The following is a 19,957-nucleotide window of genomic DNA, read 5'->3' on the forward strand; positions in this document are numbered from 1 at the left end:
CTGGGATTGGAGTCCAGGTCCAGATTAGGGTCTGGATTTGGGTCTCGGACAAGGTTTAAGTCTGGGTTTGGGTGTGGATCTGGGTCTGAGTGCAGGTTTAAGTCTGGGTGTAGGTCCGGGCTAGGGTGTGTTTCTGGGACCGGGTTGGCTCTGGGTGCCGGTTCACATCCCGACTAGCCTCTGGATTGGCTCTGGGTGCAGGTTCACATCCAGACCAGGCTCTGGATTGGCTCTGGGTACAGGTTTACTTCCAGACCAGGCTCTGGATTGGCTCTGGGTGCTGGTTCACATCCAGACCAGGCTCTGGATTGGCTCTGGGTGCTGGTTCACATCCAGACCAGGCTCTGGATTGGCTCTGGATGCAGGTTCACGTCCAGGCCGGGCTCTGGATTAGCTCTGGGTGCAGGTTCACGTCCAGGCCGGGCTCTGGATTGGCTCTGGGTGCAGGTTCACATCCAGACCAGGCTGTGAGAGCAGCTTCACACCCACTCCTGGCTCTGGATTGGCTCTGGGTGCAGGTTCACATCCAGACCAGGCTCTGGATTGGCTCTGGATGCAGGTTCACGTCCAGGCCGGGCTCTGGATTGGCTCTGGGTGCCGGTTCACATCCAGGCCGGGCTCTGGATTGGCTCTGGGTGCAGGTTCACATCCAGACCAGGCTCTGGATTGGCTCTGGGTGCAGGTTCACATCCAGACCAGGCTCTGGATTGGCTCTGGGTACAGGTTTACTTCCAGACCAGGCTCTGGATTGGCTCTGGGTGCTGGTTCACATCCAGACCAAACTCTGGATTGGCTCTGGGTGCAGGTTCACGTCCAGGCCAGGCTCTGGATTGGCTCTGGGTGCTGGTTCACATCCAGACCAGGCTCTGGATTGGCTCTGGGTGCAGGTTCACATCCAGGCCGGGCTCTGGATTGGCTCTGGGTGCAGGTTCACATCCAGACCAGGCTCTGGATTGGCTCTGGGTGCAGGTTCACATCCAGACCAGGCTCTGGATTGGCTCTGGGTGCAGGTTCACATCCAGATCGGGCTCTGGATTGGCTCTGGGTGCAGGTTCACATCCAGACCAGGCTGTGAGAGCAGCTTCACACCCACTCCTGGCTCTGGGTTGGCTCTGGGTGCAGCTTCACACCCACTCCCGGCTCTGGATTGGCTCTGGGTGCAGCTTCACACTCACTCCCGGCTCTGGATTGGCTCTGGGAGCAGCTTCACACTCACTCCCGGCTCTGGATTGGCTCTGGGAGCAGCTTCACACTCACTCCAGGCTCTGGATTGGCTCTGGGTGCAGGTTCACGTCCAGGCCGGGCTCTGGATTGGCTCTGGATTGGCTCTGGGTGCAGGTTCACGTCCAGGCCGGGCTCTGGATTGGCTCTGGGTGCAGGTTCACATCCAGACCAGGCTCTGGATTGGCTCTGGGTGCTGGTTCACCTTCCGCTCCGGCTGGGCTCTGGGTCCGGGCTCACGCGCAAGCCGCCCCACCTCCGTGCTGTCGGTCCCTACCCCTCAGCAACCGTCGTTGCCCCTTTAAGCCGCGCTCCTTGCGGGCCGCCCTGGCGCGTCACGTGGCGTCGCGCGGGTGGCTCTGTCCCAACATGGCGGCTCTGCGGGTTGCGCTGAGGCCTTGTCCGCCTGCGCTGAGCCGGGGCCGGGCCGGGCCCTCGGGGCCGCGAAGCACCCGGCAGCTCCGAGAGGCGGACGAGGCTGCGCCCGTGTTCCAGTACGCGGGGAGGGCGGCCGGGAGGAAGCACCGCGTGTTCGTGTGGGGCTTCTGCTTCGCGGGAGCCCTGGGCCTGCCCAGTTTCGTGAGGCCCGACGCGGGGTGGAAGAAACCGCGGCGCATCCAGACCACGCCGTACCGGCTGGAGACCGAGGAGAGGGTGGGCAGGGAACGGGGAAGGAGGAGCGTGTCCAGAGAAGAGCCACGAAGCTGGGGAAGGGGCTGGAGAACAAGTCTTACGAGGAGCGCCTGAGGGAACTGGGGTTGTTCAGCCTTGAGAAGAGGAGGCTGAAGGGAGACCTCATTGCTCTCTACAGCTGCCTGAAAGGAGGTTGTGGAGAGGAGGGAGCTGGGCTCTTCTCCCAAGTGACAGGGGACAGGACAAGGGGGAATGGCCTCAAGCTGCACCAGGGGAGGTTCAGGCTGGATATCAGGAAAGAATGTTTCACAGAAAGGGTCATCGGGCACTGGCAGAGGCTGCCCAGGGAGGGGGTGGTCACTATCCCTGGAGGGGTTTAAAAGATTGATAGATGAGGTGCTCAGGGACATGGTTTAGTGGCAGATAGGAATGGTTGGACTCGATGATCCAAGAGATCTTTTCCAACTTGGTGATTATATGATTCTGAGAACGGAGCTTAGGGGAGCAGGGAATGGGGAAACTGGGAATGGGAAATGGGACTGGGAGCAGGGGCACGGGCGCAGGGCACGGGGAATGGGAGCAGGGCAGAGGGGATTGGAAGGGGGCACAGGAACCGGGCACTGGAATGGGAACAGAGCTTGGGGAACGGGGCATGGGCTGGTAATGGGGCTGGAAAGAGGATAGGGGCAGGGGTATGGGGAGTAGGGGCAGGGGCAGATGGGGGTACTGAATAGGGGCAGTGGGTGGGATGGAGCTGGGTCATGGGGCTACACATGGTCAGGGACTGAGAATGGGATGAGGCTGGACAGGGCCCTCACAGACTGTGCATCACCCCTCCATGCCCATGGGTCCTGGCGGTGGCTGCTCTCAGCCTCTATCACCCTGATAGAACAACTCCGCTGTGACTTGGGTTTGATGTCGGCAGGGTGGCGAAAAAGTGTGCGTGTGTGTGTATATCTATATCTATATATATAGATATAGATATATATCAGCACTGTAAGAAAGCGAGAGTGGGAACAATGTTTTTCAGAGCAACAGGACCTTATTTTCCATGGCTTTCTTGGCAGCTTTCACCTGGGCAAAATCAGAACCTTGTGTCGAAAATGATGTTGTTTTATCTGCATGTCTCAAACATCATGCTCTGCTGTCCGATTCAGAGAATGTCACAGCTTTTGTGCTGGGCTTTCTTTGGCAAAAGGAGTAAAACATATAGCACTATGGTTTTCAGCTGTCTTTGGATGTGCCCTAATGAAGGAGGAGTGCTGCCAGGCAAACGGCTTGGAGTTAAACCTTGTTTTCTAAGCCATAGTTTATAACGGAAAGGTGTGTTTTTTGTTTGTCTTCAAAGATATCTTCTGCTGCCTGCGGTTATGGATTCACACTGCTGTCCTCTAAAACAACAGACATCACCAAAGTGTGGGGCATGGGGCTGAACAAGGATTCCCAGCTTGGATTCCAGAGAAGCATAAGAGATCGAAGTAAGGATTGAGGTGTTTCAAAGACTTACAGGGCGGCACTGCAGGATACATGTGTGATGTGGGAAGGTTTGCCACAAAGAAGGCATGAAAAATGTCCAGGAGGATTTGATGCAGAGTGCAAGGCTGTGGGGTTTTTAAAAAAAATGAAGGTTTTGGAATTTAGCTGTGTTTTTATGTGCTTTGTAATTAGAGTATGCGCTGTTCTGCGCACTTGCTTGGATGTAGCTGAAGTCTAAGTAACTGTTGGCTCTGCAGAAGTGAGTGTGCATTGGTTAAGGTGTTGCTCTGAATCTCTGTAGTTTGATAGTAGACAATGTAGTAGGCTAATTAATGAAACAATTTTGGCAAGATGGTTTGTTCATCTCCATTGCCTTTGCGTCTATAAACTGATTTCCTTTCTCACAGAGATCTTTTTATACAGTCAGTTGAAATTTGTGTGAAGCTGTAGGGGGGTTATTTTATTTTAATACCAGATTGCTCTTGAAAGAAAAACATGTTATTCAGTCATCCTGTCTTTGACTGCCTCTCAAGCATGTTGAAGGTGATTTCTGTGCAGAACACTGCCACCTTCCACCTGAGACAGACACGAAACACATGAACTTACTTCCCTTATAGAGTGGCTATCTCTAACTTTTTGAAAACATTCCTTCATAAACAGCTGGAGAAAACCACATTAAAAGCAGTTTCTCTCCTTATGTCTCTCCTAAACTTATAACCAGTGGACTTAGTGTAGTCCGCTAAGTTATGGTGCATCTGACACGGGCAAAAGATTAAACTTTGTGTCGATGCAAAAAGCAAATTGCAGCTACTGTGCAGTTACTGCAGGTTACAGTGGTGCAGCTGCCAGTGTGTTGCTGCCAGTGTACGCAGCAAGTACGTGTGCTTCAACAGCAGCACCTGTGAAGGGACCACAGAAATGTCCTCCCCTCCCTTTTGCTTTTGAAGGTTTCAGCTCTCACTCTTAGTTCTCTCTGTGGTGATGTCTCAGGAGTATCTTGCCATTTTCTTGTTTTTATCTGAGCTGCAGATTATTTTTACTTGAGAGACCAGAAATAGGTTGAACTGTTCAAGCCCTGAGTAAGGGAGTGTTCAGTGTTTGATGGGATCTGTTGGAAGTGCGGTGCAGATCAGTGGGTTTGCCACTGTTCTGTATTCAACTTCCCACAGTCAAGCAAGTTGGATATGCTGCTCATTGCTCAGTTTTGCAAGCTTTCTTTGGTTTGCTAGCACCAACACTGTGTCCCTGCAGATGCTTCGTTTCCAGGGGTATTTGAAACCTTCTGACTTTTAGATGGTTGTATTTCATACTCCAACTTTATCTGTTTCTAAGATAAGCTATTTATAATTTCCTCTTGTCCCCTCCTGCAGTAGCCAGTTCATTGTCTCTTTTCTCTCAAGTCCTTCAGGTGTTACCAGTGCAGATACAGAGTTCATTACTGCAGATCCCAGTAGCTGAGTGGCTCTGCTGGAAGGAGCAGAGAGAGGAAAAGGGGGTTTTTTTGTGACTTCCACATCTCTTTAGACAGTTGGGACCTTCACTGCCTCTCAGTTCCTTCTGCAGGGCATGGCAGGTCCCACCACTTGCTAGCAGCCCTTTGTGGTGCCTGTCCTTCCTATCCCGTAGTGCCTTATGGTAAAAGGGGGTGTAAATTTCCTGAGGCCTTTAACTCTCACTGAAGTGAGAACTAGTTACAGCACTGCTGTATGTGAGCAGAATACTGCTTCAGGCCCTCTGGGATTTGATTTCACTTGTTACAGTGGCTTCCTTTGATAGCAAAGCTTTTTATCTCCTCTTAACCTTTTCCCTAGTACTGATTTATGTTTAGCTGTTCATTTTTTTCCTTTCTTTTTCCCCAGTTGGCTGTAATTGATTACATATTCTTCAAGTTACTAAATCTTTTTCTAGTGCAGCCTGTCACTTTCTTCCGTAAACGTTAGATCTCTTATCCCCTGTGGAGCCAGGCTAGTTAATGTTTCTTGCATTCCCTTTTTTCTGAAAGGGCCTTTAATCTCCTGTTCTTTAAATATGAAGCCCTAAGATGATGTTCACCTTTGGTGCTGCTGTTCTGTGATTGCTGCTGTTGTACCTTGTCTGCGATATCCCCAGTTGCAGAGTACTTTGTGCTTGGTGTTAAGCTCTCTAATCAGCCTTATTCGCCAAGGTGGCTGAACACAGGGCTGAAAGCCTCTGTTTCTCAATTCTGGCCACCTGAAGCCATACTGATGCTTTTAAGTATGGTGTATTTGTGATTAGGAAGTGATTATTTGCTTCAGCCATCCCTGTAGCTTTTCACTTCCTCCCCAAGAATCAAAATCACCCTTCTACTTCGGTTAGTATATTGGATTTCTGAAATACATCTGTTTTTGTAATAAAATAGAAGAGTGTATGTGTCTGTACAATGGCATTGGCAAATTCATGATGAATTTGCTTTGTAGAGGCTACTGACTTTTTACATTTCTCTCTCTTCCTTAAGCTAAGGGCTATGAATATGTCTTGGAACCATCTCCAATTCCATTACCGCTGGAGAAGCCGCAGCAGACTCGAGTCTTGCAAGTCTCCTGTGGGAGAGCCCATTCGCTGATCCTGACAGACAGTGAAGGAGGTACAGTATCACTTCTGCTGGTGAGAGGGGATGCCTGACTGCGCTTTCATTAGAAGCTCTGGAAAAGATTGCCTCCGGTCCTTCAGAGGTGGACCCCTGAGGAAGAGCGTTGAACTGATAACTGTGCATTGAGCTCTGCTTGGCTCAAGCTGTACATGTGTTGGAAGCGTTTTCACTGGAAGTGTTGCAAAATGTGGTTTGTTTATCTAGCCCCAGGCTTGGTTTAAGTGTAGCCTGTTTGTCTTGTTCAGTCAGACGTGTGTTTGAATTCAGTTTTCAGTGGCTATGCCAACACTCCCGTGTTCCTTTCCCCTTGAAGCCCCAGAGTGCTATGCTTCTAAAAGTGATTAATTAATGGGCCTTTATACAGAAGATCCTGTTTGTGAATTGGCTCTCTGCATCTCTGGGAATTCTCTGGTGCAGTGGCTTCAGCACCGTGCTGAGTGATCCAGTGCTGCTTATCAGTAGGTGAGCTGGTTGGTTGGTTGATTTAACACTCCTGCGGGAGCACTGATCTATTCCTGAGTCTCCTTGGCAACGGCAGGATGAATTAGGCAATTACTGAACAACAGCCAGTGGGCTCCAGGTACGGCTGCTGTGCCTGCAACAATATTGCCGGAATATTGTTGATGGAAATGGGTTTGGTCACTTGAATTTAAATGGACTTGGTTTGAGGAAAGCTTATGCCAATTTTTACAGTACTGTGTCCCACCTTTCATACTGAGTTCTGCATGAAAATACTTTGTGTAGCTGAAAAGAGAATTTCAGAGGATTGGACAGTAATAAAACATGTGTGATGTATCGTTGTTTTTCAGTTTTCACCATGGGGAACAATTCTTACGGACAGTGTGGCCGGGAGATTGTTGAAGATGAAACATACAGGTGAGAATCAAAAGATTCTGAACTTCCTTGACGTTAAAAACATAAATGCATGCAAATAACTGTGGAAAAAGCCTGAAGGTGGGAAAACCCAGGTAGTGTAAGGATTTCAGATTAAGGAGTCTGAGAACAGCCTTTTATGCTGCAAGTGCCACATAAACAGCCTGGCTTTAAACACAGGCTGGGCAAGAGCACTGTTCTGGCCACCTTCACAGAAGACACAAAGATATCCGTGTGTCAGTTGTCACAGTGAGAAGAGCCAGCCTTCATTAACAGCCTGAGGTAATTGGTGTTAGTAGTCACCCTTTCTCTCTTCAGCCTCTGAGTGCAAGTGCTTTTTCTGAGGGTGTGAAAAAGGCATTTAGCGATGAAAGAGATGTCCTTTTGCAAATCTTTTTGCTCTAACTGCCTTTGAATCTGTAGTGCTTTTGCCTCGAAGAGGTTTTGTGGACCACACCAAAACATATTCTCAAAATGCTCTATTAACATAGTAGTGGTGTAAGCAGTTAGTGGGAATGTGTTGAAAGTTACTGATTCCTTGGCAGGGCTTAGAAGAAACTTTACTGATTGCTCTGTGGTTCACAAGACTTGACCTGTAGAGTTTAAGAAAAGAACTGTAATCTAGCCCACTCTTTTTCACCCTGATACTGGCAGTTAGTCATTAGATTGTTCAGAATTCCTGGTTTTGTGGAAGAACGAAATGGATGTTTGCACTATGCTGTGCTCTAGGACTGAAGTCTAATTAATCCCTAGTTAAGCTCAGTGTTTATATAGGTGCTGTGGCATTATCTAGTATCTGTGCTCATCCCAGATTAGGGAATGTGTTTGAGGACTGCACGCATGTCCAGCTCCCAGGAGAGGATATATTTTGAAAAAATGACAGTTCTTAACTTCTTAAATAAGAGAATGCAAAATTACTTTCCTTCTTTGCACGGTAATTTTACAGTGGATATGTGTTCTTTCACTGTATATGAGGACACATGAAAGAATCTTTTCTTTTAACAGCACAGTGGCTTTCAGTAAGGCAGGTCTGCATTCACGTTTTTCAGTTGCAGTCCTCTGAAATCATCTGTATTGCCTTTTCTCTTATCGGTGGTGGTTTGATTGTTGTCCAGTGGAAGCCATCTTATTCATCAGCTGAATGAATTCGACGGCAGAGTTGTCCAGGTAAGAGGACCTTATGAATCTAGTTCTGAAAGTGATTTGAAAACTGGCTGACTAGCTGAGCCTGGAGGATGTTAATCAGTGGCATAAAGACTAGTTGAATGCCAGTAACTAGTGGTGTACCGCAAGAGTCAGTACTGGGTCCAATGCGGTTTAAACGTCTTTGCTGCTCTGGATGGTGGGGGCAGAGTGTACCCTCAGTGAATTTGCCGGAGACAGTGAACTGGGAGGAGTGGCTGGTGCACCAGAGGGTGATGCTGCCATCCAGAGCCTGGAGAAACGGTCTGACGTGAATCTCTGCAAGTTCCACAAGGGGAAGAGTGAAGGTCCTGCACCACGGGAGGAACAGCCCTAGACACCAGTCTGTACTGGAGGCCAGCCAGCTGGGAAGCAGCTCTGCAGAAAAGGCCCCACGTGTTCGGTGGACACCAGGCTGACAATGAGCCAGCAGCTGCCTTTGGTGTAGAGAAAGCAATCGGTATCCTGGGCAGTAGCAGGAGATCAAGGGAAGTGGTCCTTCCCTTCTGTCAGCATGGGTGAAGCCAGACTCAGAGTGTTATGTCCCTTTCTGGGCTCCCCGGTACAACAGACGTGGAGATGGGCCAATGAAGGGCCATTAAGGTCACCGGAGGGACTGAAGCAGCTCTCCTGTGAGGAAATGCTGAGAGAAGGGAGACTGTGTAGCCTGGAAAAGAAGAGGCTGGGGGAGTGTGTCTTAGCAATGTGTATAAATACCTGAAGGGAGGGTGCAAAAAGGATGGTGCCAGTCGTGCGCAATGACAGATACACAAACACAGGAGGTTCCCTCTGAACATCAGGAAACACCTTCTTATTGTGACTGAGCACTGACACAGGTTGCCCAGAGAGGTTGTGGAGTCTCCCTCCTTGGTTGAAAAGCTGTGTTGACATGGTCCTGGACAGCCAAGTGTAGGTTGCCCTGCTTTAGCTGGGAGGTTGGACCAGGTGACTTCTAGGGGTGCCTGCCAGCCTTGACCAGTCTGTGATTCTGGAATGGGGAAAAAAAAAGCAGTGTACAGATGATTCCTTGAAGTTTTTGGAAATGACGTGGCACTTCAGTGTGGTGGCTTATAAAAAGCACAAGGTGGCATTTTGCTCCATGCCCTTGCAGAGCAGTTGCAACTGGCAGTCCAGGGTCTGAACTCACTGAAAAATTTGATGGGAGTGTCAATGCAGTGTTTGCTCGCTTGATGTTTAGGTAACACTTGCATGGCATGGCAGTTGTTCTGATGCCTTGCCTCTTGCTGTCCTAATTTCTTGGTCTTGTTGCCCTTTGACACTTTGATATCACTTGAACTGTTTTATTTTGAATTTTATCTTCCCCATTTCAAAGGTGAGCTGTGTTGCTGTTCTTTTAGACTAGTCACTGTTTCCCTAGGGCAGGCTTCAGGAGAGCAGCATGAATGCCACTGTCTGCACAAGGCTGTGGTATTTCCAGGCACAGGAGCAGTTTGCTAGGATGTTGGTGCCACTGTAGCAACATTACTCTGTGGGAAAACATTACTCCTGTTCCATGTGGCATCCTAGAAAGCAAGTGTCATTCATTTAGGTCAGTATGCTGAGAGTATGCCATGGTACATCCCATGAGGTTTTGTATTAGGCTTGTAAACTTTTGTTTAGATTTTTCATGGTTTTATTTTTTCCAGCGGGGTTGAATAAATGGTTCCGGTTTGTACTTGGAAGATAGCAGTTATGCGCGCAATATTCTTGGTAGTCAGTCTCTTAACTTGTGGGTGCCTTTAATCTTTGGCTAATTTTTAATGTCTGCTTTTGAAGATCTTGGCTTTAATTCATGCCAAGCCTGTGGCAGACGTGATTGCTAACTCAACATAAATGTCAATTTGAGAATAGATGTGTTCCTAGAATGCTTACATGGCAAGGAATCAATTGCAGTTTGTAGCTGGCATTGAGAGCCATGTGGGAAGGGAGATCTCCTGTTTACTCTTTGCAGTTGTTTTTTTTTGTGTTGTACTGCTGCTTTGAGCTTTCTGTTAACTAGGCCTTGTTTTGGACCTCAGAATAAATCAACTGCAGCATTGCTTTCCACAAAGAAAATTCTACTGTTCTCTGTGCTGTATCATGCTCTTCTCTGTGTTTAGAGCTATTTGATCTGAAGAGAAAGGGCAAAATCTGAGTGGATAGGCATTGTAGAGGTTCATTGCTCAATTCGTCTGCCAGTAATGCTTCATTAGATTGATTCTGAACACATGGCCTTCCCTGACCAGCTCTGACTTTCTTTGTGTGCAGGTGGTGTGTGGGCAGGACCACAGCCTGTTTAGAACCAAGAAAGGCGCTGTGTATGCATGTGGATGGGGAGCTGATGGACAAACAGGTAGGAGCTCAGCTCAGCTTGCTTTTCAGTGAATTGATGAATAGAGCAAGGGTGTCCTAATTCAGAGCCTGTGGTGTATATTTGTCATGCATGTGTGGACAGAAAGGGGCTGGTGTGTTTCCAGCTGCATGCAGATGTTCTCAGTACTCTTGTGTAACCAGAGACAAACCAGTTCGTTTTTAGAGGAGCTTTAGGATGCTGTGCTGGTGATCCAGGTGTACAGTCTGGGGAGACTGTCTGCTGATTGAAGCTTGTGAAGGGATGTGGAAGCGGCATGGAAAGGATAGCTCCCCCATTCTGTGAAGGCTTTGCCTTCCCAGTTCTCTTTTCGGGGTCTGTTTTGTTTCTTGCTCCTTTTGAACTGATGTAGGGCTTTGGCAGCTGCTGCTGCTTTAATGTGGGATCTTTGGCCAGGCCCATTTTCTGGTGGCTCTTGCTGTTGGAGAACTTCCAGTCCTTCCTGCTGTTTATTCCTGCTGCTCCAGAAGCTGGGTTCTGCCCACAGTTCTCTTGTGTGGGCATGCTGTAGACCCTCTTGTTTGCCATCTACCTTTTGGCCTCTTGTCCAGGAGGCCTTTTATCCTGTGATGGGTTTGCTTCCCAGCCTCTTCTGCTTCATCTGCTGTGGAATAAGCTGATTGCAGTGTGCTGGCAGTCAGGATTCTCTTTGCAGAAGACTGGGCAGCTGGTTTGAAACTTCCTGTCTTTTGGGATGTCAGCCTGGCTTGGTTACCGCTCTCTCACACACTTTGGTTCATGCAGGCCAGAGAGATAAGGACCTAGACTGCTTTCCAGGTGTGACCGTATACAGTTGTTTTGTACTCCAGAGAGGTAGCTTTGGCCAGTAGAACTGGTGTTTGTGGCTGCTTGTCTACTGAGGCCGGTAATTAAGAGAAATGGACAAGAAGATGTCTTTTGGAGGGCGGGTTATTGGGTTATAACATGACAAAAGTGGTCCTACATAGGTGTTGAAAGTATGTCTGGAAAAAAGCCTTCATTGTCTCTTTGTTTCCTTCCAGGTCTTGGACACTACAACATCACCAGTGTTCCTACCAAGCTGCATGGTGATATTGCTGGAGTAAACATTATCCAGGTCTCTTCCTATGGGGACTGTTGTCTGGCTGTTTCAGATGAAGGAGACGTCTTTGGTTGGGGAAATTCAGAGTACTTGCAGTTGGCGTCTGTCACAGAAACCACTCAGGTCAGTTGGCCTGGGGGTGTGTTCTTACATGTTTCAGTTCAGCTGCTGTGCACGGAGTTAAAAATTACACACTTCTCTCTGCTCAGGGCTCCTTTGACAGCAGTATAAATCACTATAAACTTACACCACTAGCTGGCTGGTTTTACCTGTGCTTACAAAACCAATCTGTCAGAAGTGCTTATATAGCTTTGGGGTAGTATTTCCAAGCTATTGATAGGCAGAGGCTTGTGGCCCCTCACCTCATTAGTCTCTTCCCTAAAGGAAGAGTCTCCTCTCTTTTCCCCATCCCATGGACTTGGCACCAAGTTGAGATCCAGCTCGAGTGCTTGTGCTGGTTTCAGGACAGGAATGGCTGGCTGGCTCTCTTGGCTGGCTTAATCTAGGATTCTAAGCGGTCCTCCTTTGAGCATGGTGTTGGTCCAGATGACCCCTGTAAATTCCTTCCAATCAACCCTTTATAGGTTTATAGCTGAGTCCTAAACAAATCCCAGTGTCTCACAGATAAAAGTTTTTTTGAGCAAATTTATGTGGGGTGAAAATATCGTGCTGATTTGGCACTGAGCATTGTGGTACTGAGATAATTAGGCAGATGGTCTCCTCTTACAGTTAGTGTAGGAATGGAGTCAGGGAATTAATTATACTCAAGCTAGTCTTGGCAGAAGGCTAAGAGCAGACAATTGCGTTAGTATGGCTTTAGTAAAATATGGATCTTTGTTTCCTGTGCCTCTCCTGGTGCATCCTTAATCTAGGGCTAATTACTGAGGCCTGAAGGGCTTGTAGACGGCATTCGGGTTCAGTGGTGTGGTAGTTCCCTGGCAGGGTGCAAGATGGAGGTCAGAGTGGTCTGGAATAGGTGAGCAGCATGTTTGCCAAAGCGGGAGTTTTAGGTACAATACAGATATAAAGTCCAAATTGCAGAACAGCAGAACTGGTTGACGTGTGTCAAGCCACATAGGTTTCTGTTGTATGGAACCGCACCAAATAGGAGTGATGTTCTTGAAGGGATTTTTCCCTAGTATGTTCAGAAATGCCACTGCAGATCAAATTTTAGTGATCTTGTCCGTTGTGAACACTTGTAAGCCTGTACACCTATTGACATTCCCATCGTGTCTGACTTGGAGAGCCAGGGATGTAAGCAGACCTTAATCATTCCCAGCTTTGTTGCTATGGAAGTAAGCTTTCCAGTGAGTAACTTTTTCCACTTTGCACTCTCAACCTTAATGGATGGTAGTTTTTTTTAACCTTGGGACTTGCATTCACTCTATTATTCAGGCATAAAGGTTTTCTATGTCAGGAATTTGGTGTACGTGAGCTCTTACCGGAACTAGAGAACAAGTGAAAAACGTATGTAGCATTAATAGTTTACTACCTTGTCTCTAATGAGGCTTTTGCAACCTTGTACAGGTGAATGTTCCCAGACATTTGCCATTCAAGATTGGGAAGATAAAGGAGGCTGCGTGTGGAGGCACTGGAAATGTTGTGCTAACAGGTGAGTTCACGTCTACAATTGTCCCCTTTAGTGCAAAGCTATGCAGTAGGTGGGTTGTAATAACATAATGGAGCAAGCATATTGTTCGCTAGAAACAGGGAAGTACTGTCTGTTATGAGGAAAGCTGGGAGACTGAGAAACCTGTGATTTAAGAATCTGCTAGGGGAGTTATCTGCAGAGCATTGCTTCTGGTATGTGCTGTTGTGAGCACTTAGGCAACTTAGAACAAGAGTGTGGTTGCTGCTGGGTGTTCAGATCCCTTGTTCGCCACGTGTGGCCCATAATGAAGATGGATACAGGGAGGCAGTAAGGTAACACTTCAGAGAAAGAAGAGCCCTTCAGGCTCAATGTAAATCTGACACATAAGTAAACCTTGATAAACTGGACTGGAAAACAAAGAGTCTGAGAATAGGCAGCAAGCTTCTTGGTGGATGCTGCTTTGGATTGCCAGTGGCCAGGGGAGCACATCTGGAAAGTCACTGTGAGTAAAGGAATGGGGGAGAGGGTTGTACTAGAATACTTTTATGAAGGATCATCTCAAGACATTTGTAGTATATAATGCGGTGGTTGTGATGACAAGATTTGAGCTTCTACCATGAAGGGTGCAGAGCTAGCAGACATAATAACTTACTCTGTCTGATGCTGTCCAAGTGCTGCCTTTCCCAGGCAGAGCTCAAGGCAGAGTGCCTGGCAGAGCGACTCGACTGCCACTGGCTTGGCCATGCCTCAAAGGAAAAAGCAGCGATAATAAAATACTCGACGTCTGTCCCATCAGTCAGTAAGCTGAAGTATTTTATCTGGCCCACGCTATGTTGGCATTATTTCCCCATGAAAGGTTTGCCTGAGAAGCTTGATCTGCTTGCTTTAGGAAAAAAATCAAGGCGTTTGGACGGGAATGCATTGTTTGTTAATTGTAAATAATCAAAAGGTGCTAGACTGCTGTGGGAGGAAGGAAAATATCCCTTTGGGTCTGGTGAACTTTTGGTCATGGTGTGAATTTCACAAGCACAGACTTTCTTACAGAATTTCTTCTTATTGTAATGCAGAAGAAGGAAATGTTTTTGTCTGGGGATATGGAATTCTTGGGAAAGGACCAAACCTCACAGAGACAGCAGTGCCAGAGATGATCCCACCCAGTCTTTTTGGCTGCTCAGACTTCAATCCGGACATCCGTGTTGCTCACGTTCGCTGTGGACTCAGCCATTTTGCAGCGATTACAAGTAAGTTTCTAGTCCTGCTGTCAAGGACAAGTCACTTTGCTATATTACTGGCAGTTAAAAGGAAAAAAGAAAAAGCACTCTTCTTTGAACTTACAGAACAGTGGAATGCAACAGGAGGGGTGGGGAGCACATCTACAGCTGGCAAAGTGAATTCTAACTTGAGTGCTGCTATGATAAACCTTATTTTATGTGAACATTAAGTACCCGTCATCTTTAGAACTAACTTATGCTTTAATTAAGCATTATTCTAAAGCAAACAGAAGATTTCTCTCAAACAGGAAACCCAGGAAGGTTTTTTTCATTTCCTTGTATAGAATGGGAGTCAGCTGCACTTTAGAAGCAGCAGGAATACATGTGGTAAATGGGTAAACTAAATCCATGAGTCCAAGTCAGAGGACTCGTGGATTGCTTGGGTCTTCTGACCAGTCAAGTTAGTGGTCTGAGGTGGGGAGACCTGCACATTTCTCATGCAGAAGATACGGTACTTTGGAATGGACCCCGTGTACTGATACCGGGCTTGCAAAGTAGTTTTGAATTCGAAGGTCACATACAAATGGTCACCAGAGGGCAGCAACACAGAAACCCATCTGCTCCGTAGCAGAAAGAGGTGGTGTACTAATGAAAAGCACCCGTTGCCAGCGTGCTTGGTCCTTCTTGCGAGGTGGAATGTGTGATAATGTCAGGTTATGGGGTGTTTGGAACTGGTCTCCTCTATATTCAGGAAGCATTAGAAACAGTATTCCGATTAAATCATGTCAGATCATTTTGGTGTCTCTGCGGTGGGGCTGATCTGAACACATTAGAGATCTACATGTTTTGCTGAGGAGCTAAAAATTCTCCACTGCAGGTGAACACAAGTGTTTTCTTTTCCCCCGTTGTCTTTAGGCAGTCACTTCTGCCAGGCAGCTGGATAACCAGTCCCCAGGTGGTGGCTTAGGATTTTGCTGCCTTGCTTACCCCATTTGCTGGTAGCTGATATGGGTCAGCTATAGTTGTCTAACTTCCAGCACAAATGATTCATTTCACCACAAATGATTCCTTGGGATCTCTTCTGCTGCACTTTCTTCAAATAAAATTCCAAAGCACGAGCTGTAAGAGGGGGAAGCAAAGACTTGTGCCCAGAATATGCTGCTTGTCCTCCTCTTCAAAATCATTTTCCCCAAGCACAAGTGTATTTGTTGTATTTGGAACCAAACTCGATGGCTTTCGTGCTGCATGTATAACCCTGTATACTCCCAGAAGTACTGTAGCCACACTTGCCAGCATCACAAATATAATTCCTCTTTTTTAATGACTTTGCCCTATTTTTTATTCTTTTTTCCCCCCTTTATAGACAGAGGAGAACTGTTTGTGTGGGGGAAGAATATAAGAGGGTGCCTGGGAACTGGAAGAATGGAAGACCAGTATTTTCCATGGAGGGTAAGGATGGTAGTATTAAGGCCAGGAGTACATTCTTTAGCTAGTTTTTGTTATCCCGAGGGCAGGAAACATCATATGCTGCCTAGTTTTGTTGAGTAATTTTGAAAGAAGTGGAAGCCTAAGATGACTATAGAACTGCTATAGAAGATGACTATAGATCCATAGATCCTTGCCTGGCCTGCTTTAGGGATGGAGGGATTCAGTAAATGCTTTGAGTCTTCCGATTCTGCGATTTCAGTATAGATTTGAGATCGCAAAGCAAAATCTGGTGCTGTGCCATCACTTCTGAGCAGTTCTTGCCTTCCTTCTGTCTGCAGTCTTCTACCTGCTACCCCTTATTGCTTGTTCCCTCCACTCTAACCTGCACTTCACTTCTGTACGTGCTGCTGAGAAAACCACCAGTATCGGTCATCTGTCATGCAGAAGTCTTTCATTACACATGCAAATTAGGTGAACACTTTGGTCATGGTGATCAGACTATAGTGGCAGCAGGTCCCCATCGCAGTGAGCTGCATTCCCCTGCTCCTCCAAGTCAAGCAACTACAGTGGTGGGTCACTGAGCTGCCTGTAGGATTCCATAGCCATGGAACTGTTTTCATAGCTGTTTCGCAACACTTCCAGTTCCACTCCCGCCTCTCAGATGGCTCCAAGAGCCAGACTCTGTGGGTGTAGAAGAGTCTTTGGCTCTGGAGTTTAGCACTCAGCCTAACAGATGTTCTCAGTCTCCATGAAGGCCAAGTTGGAGAGGAGGGAGACAATCAGTTGGACCACCCTGGAGTCCCTTTCCGTGTGTCTGAACTTGCAGTGAATGTGTTTCTTTAGCATTCTTTCTTCCCCTTTTAAAACCAAACAAAGTAAGACCAACTCTGGAGCATTTGCCTACAATCACACTGCTGTGGCTGGATGGAGTCTCTGAATTCACCAAGTGTGGCATGTGCAGATTTCCCTAGGTGTGGACACAAGGGGTTATGCTCCCTCAAATAGCCAGCTCCTATCTGAAAGTACCGCAGCGAGGTACTGAGCCAGGGGCAGTTACCAGGGTACTTGTCTGATCTCCTGCCCTAGAAGTAGCCATCTCCCTCTCCTTAGCTCCAAGGAAAACTTGCTTTTGTAGACCCTGGTTTCCTTCAGTTTGAAGACAGCTTTTGAGGAAGAGCTGTTAACTTCACCTAGTGAGTGGAGTGTGCTTAGCATCAAAGCAAAAACTGCTTTGGCTGAGTTGAGCTTTTGCCTCGTTCCAGTCCTTGCTGATGAGAGAAGAGGTATCTTGTGGTGCTTGGGCAGATCCTCTTCCTGCTGCCCGGATCGCTCTCTGCTTGGTGATGTAGCTTGTGCTGCCGAACAGATGGGCTGAGGCCACAGTCTCCTCACTGTCTGCTAGGAAGACCTCTCTTTCTGTCCTTCCAAAGGTTTACATGTTTCTGTGGAGGGAGAAGGGGAACATTTCACAACTTGGTGCACAAGCATGTCTGGTGCCGAATCTTGCTTTCTCTAGGCTTTCACGATGGCACTTCCACAGGTGCAAGTCCCTGTGAAACCACCTGGCATGTTAAGCAGGAGGGGAAATAGGAAATACCAGGTGTAAAGGACAAGCTTGAGAAATAATTGTCTCTTGTGTGTCTGATCCAGGTGACTGTGCCCGGTGAGGTGGTGGACGTTGCCTGTGGAGTTGACCACATGGTGGGCATGGTGAAGTCTTTCACCTAGTGATACTACTGGGCCTCAGCGCTGTGCTGACACAACGGGAGACTTGGTGACAAGCTTCTTGGAAAGGAAGACTCGTTCCGTGAAGCCCAGCAAGAAGTGACTGTGAGCAGGGACAGCCAAAGCAGTGCCTAGGGTGTGTTGTCATGTCGGCATCGTTGGAATGATATGGCCTGGCTGCAAGAGAGATTTACATTCCCTAGGGAGTGTAGAATTGCAGGGAGTGCTCTGGCTGGTTGGTGGTGAGCTCCAGAAGAGTCTGAAGCCCAGCCCGCAGCTGGAGAGTCCTTCTGTGTGTAAGGATGAAGAACATCTCCCTCCGGCAAGACTGACACGAGATGGAAGCTATAGCACAGGACATTGATTTATGGATGCTTTCCCTGTCACCAGCTGTGGAGCGTCAGTGTTGGGCTGCGGCAAACTATTTCTCAAGGGAAAGGATTTTTTAGTAACTATTTTTGATGGGAAGGAAAAGCCATGCTGGCTGTTGGAGTCTGGCACAGCTGTCCCGGTCATCCTCCACCAGCTGCACTCTGCCCAGGCCCCTGTTCCATGTGGAAGCTGTGCACAGCCAGCGGCCTGGAAGCAGTGGTGTGCTTTTATCCCAGGCTGTGGCAGGCTTTCAGTACGGACTCCAAAGACTGAACATCCAAGGACCATGTTTATTAAACTGGAAAAGTGAGAACTTGTTTGCAGGGGGGAAGCACTGTTAAATATAAGACAGCTTGGAAAGATCGATCCTAGGCTGCCCTTGCTGAGGGAGAATGGCTCGGTGGTGGCAGCTGCTGGTCTTGCCTCTTTGTGGAGGTAGGCGGGAAACAAAGCTCTTCCTCTTGGCTACCTGCAGGGCGGGTGCTGGGGCAGTGGAGAGCAGCGCTCACTGCTCATTGGGTACTTTTGTCTCTATGTGCTGTTCACAGACCACTGCCTCTGGGTTTTTTTGGGGGGAGTTCCTGCTTTCTTTCTGTCTTTAGGGATGGTGGCTCTGTTCCAGTGGGCCCTTTAAATTAGCCAGACTTTTAGTAGTGCCAGTAGGGACAGGAGTCACAGTGAGCAAGCAGCAGCGCCTTGCTTCTTGGTACCTGCTTAGCAGAGAAGTTGCGGTGAGTGCAATTAGGACACGGTTAGCTGCTGGAGATGGGGTGCAACCACAGTAGGTACCTGTAGCAGGCACTTAGCAGGTGTCACACTGGAATGTGGGAATCTGTCTCCTCTGAAATAATCCAGACGCTAGGCAGAGCAGTATCAATTCTCTTGGTGTGGGATGCTTCTACTGTGTAAATTGTTTTGGCAAGATCCAAGCTAATATGTTTTTAATAAAGTGATTATAAAGTCCTCATCAGTATTAACAGGAATGTTCTCGAGCTTGCCTTCACATATGAGCTGCTCTTCCTTGCATTCTGCATTTCAACTTCGGCATTTCTGTTCACAGTGGTGTGACAGGAACCCTCGTCTGTCAGCAGAGACCTCTGCACCCGCAGGACTGGTGTGATTGTGGGCAGACAGCTGTCCCAGGGACACACACTCATATTTTGGCTCTGTGAGATGAAACTCATCAATCTCTTGAGTAATTACCAAAACTCAGGGGGTAAAATTGACTTTGAAGTAAGTCTTGAAGGGCTTTGCATCAAATTAGGACAGGTGAAACAAAGTACACAGAAATAGAAGTGCATGGGTTGCTATTAATGTTACTGTGTAGCACTGTGATGGGTTGAGGCAGAGCGAGCAGAAGCTATCATTGAATTGTGGCAGGTGTTTGCTGCTGTGCATTCCCATTAAGTCAGCTTTAATTCACACCTCCTCCTACACTTGACTTGGGCAACTGGAGCTGCCCAAACGTGTCTCTGGCCTCGTGGGAGCAGCTCTGCCCTTTGAACAGGAGGAAGCTTTAAAGCATTGGAAACAAATACCAAAACCCATGGTAAAGGCAGTTTTCTAAACCCTTCCCTCTGTGGATACTGCTGTTTGAGGAGGGCGCACAGCATCGCTGGTTGGTGCCCGGCAGCGCTGCAGGCTTTTCGCTGCTCATGTTCACACGGGCATCCGGCTGCTGTGTGGGGCTGGGCCTTGGGGAGAGCTGGGATGAGAATTAACGCTGTGTTGTACCTGGCTATTTCACAGTCTTGCTGTGCAATAAATTGCAAAATCTGTGTGTTAATGAGACGCCAGCAATGTCTTGAGCCCTAAATATTAGTGTTGTATGGCTTAATGCAGTGGGAGCATTGGCTCTTCCAGCACACTGGCTGTGGGCATTCTCAGCCTCACTGCTTTATGGAAACAGCATTAGCGGCAGAGCCCATGCTCTGGAAACACCAGCACTGGTCCTGATTTTGGGTAGGGTGTTGCTGACCTTGGCCAGACCTGTGCTGTCTCCCTCCCCTCTCCATCAACAGCACAGGGGGAAGGTCTGATGGACAGCTTGGGGGTCGTGATCCTTCCCTCCATACTGGGCAGCACCTCCTGCTCCCTGTGGGTCCACCCCAAGCTTGGATGGTCTCCAACAGCAGGTTGCATGTTGGGGAACAGAGATGGGGCAGGAGCTGGGTCCAAATATAGTTGCAGGTGGGGAGGGTGTTGGTAAAGGAAATCAGAGCAC

The 19,957-nt window shown here is 48.0% G+C and overlaps 1 protein-coding gene across 2 annotated transcripts; it reads left to right on the top strand.

Moving 5' to 3' along the window:
- Positions 1-1,549: 1,549 nt before the first annotated feature.
- On the top strand, positions 1,550-19,526 carry RCC1L (RCC1 like). 2 transcript variants are annotated; one of them, XM_054084908.1, is made up of 11 exons: positions 1,550-1,875; positions 3,203-3,332; positions 5,807-5,935; positions 6,751-6,817; positions 7,930-7,981; positions 10,244-10,328; positions 11,348-11,529; positions 12,934-13,018; positions 14,065-14,238; positions 15,572-15,657; positions 17,287-19,526. In XM_054084908.1, the coding sequence occupies exons 1-11, from the start codon at positions 1,591-1,593 to the stop codon at positions 17,362-17,364; spliced, it is 1,353 nt and encodes a 450-aa protein (XP_053940883.1). In that variant the 5' UTR covers positions 1,550-1,590; the 3' UTR covers positions 17,365-19,526. The 2 variants fall into 2 exon arrangements, with proteins under 2 accessions (XP_053940883.1, XP_053940884.1); XM_054084909.1 differs by having other exon boundaries at positions 1,585-1,715.
- The last annotated feature ends 431 nt before the right edge of the window (positions 19,527-19,957 follow it).

This window comes from Cuculus canorus, chromosome 20, assembly GCF_017976375.1.
Source record: "Cuculus canorus isolate bCucCan1 chromosome 20, bCucCan1.pri, whole genome shotgun sequence".
Classification (NCBI taxonomy): domain Eukaryota; kingdom Metazoa; phylum Chordata; class Aves; order Cuculiformes; family Cuculidae; genus Cuculus; species Cuculus canorus.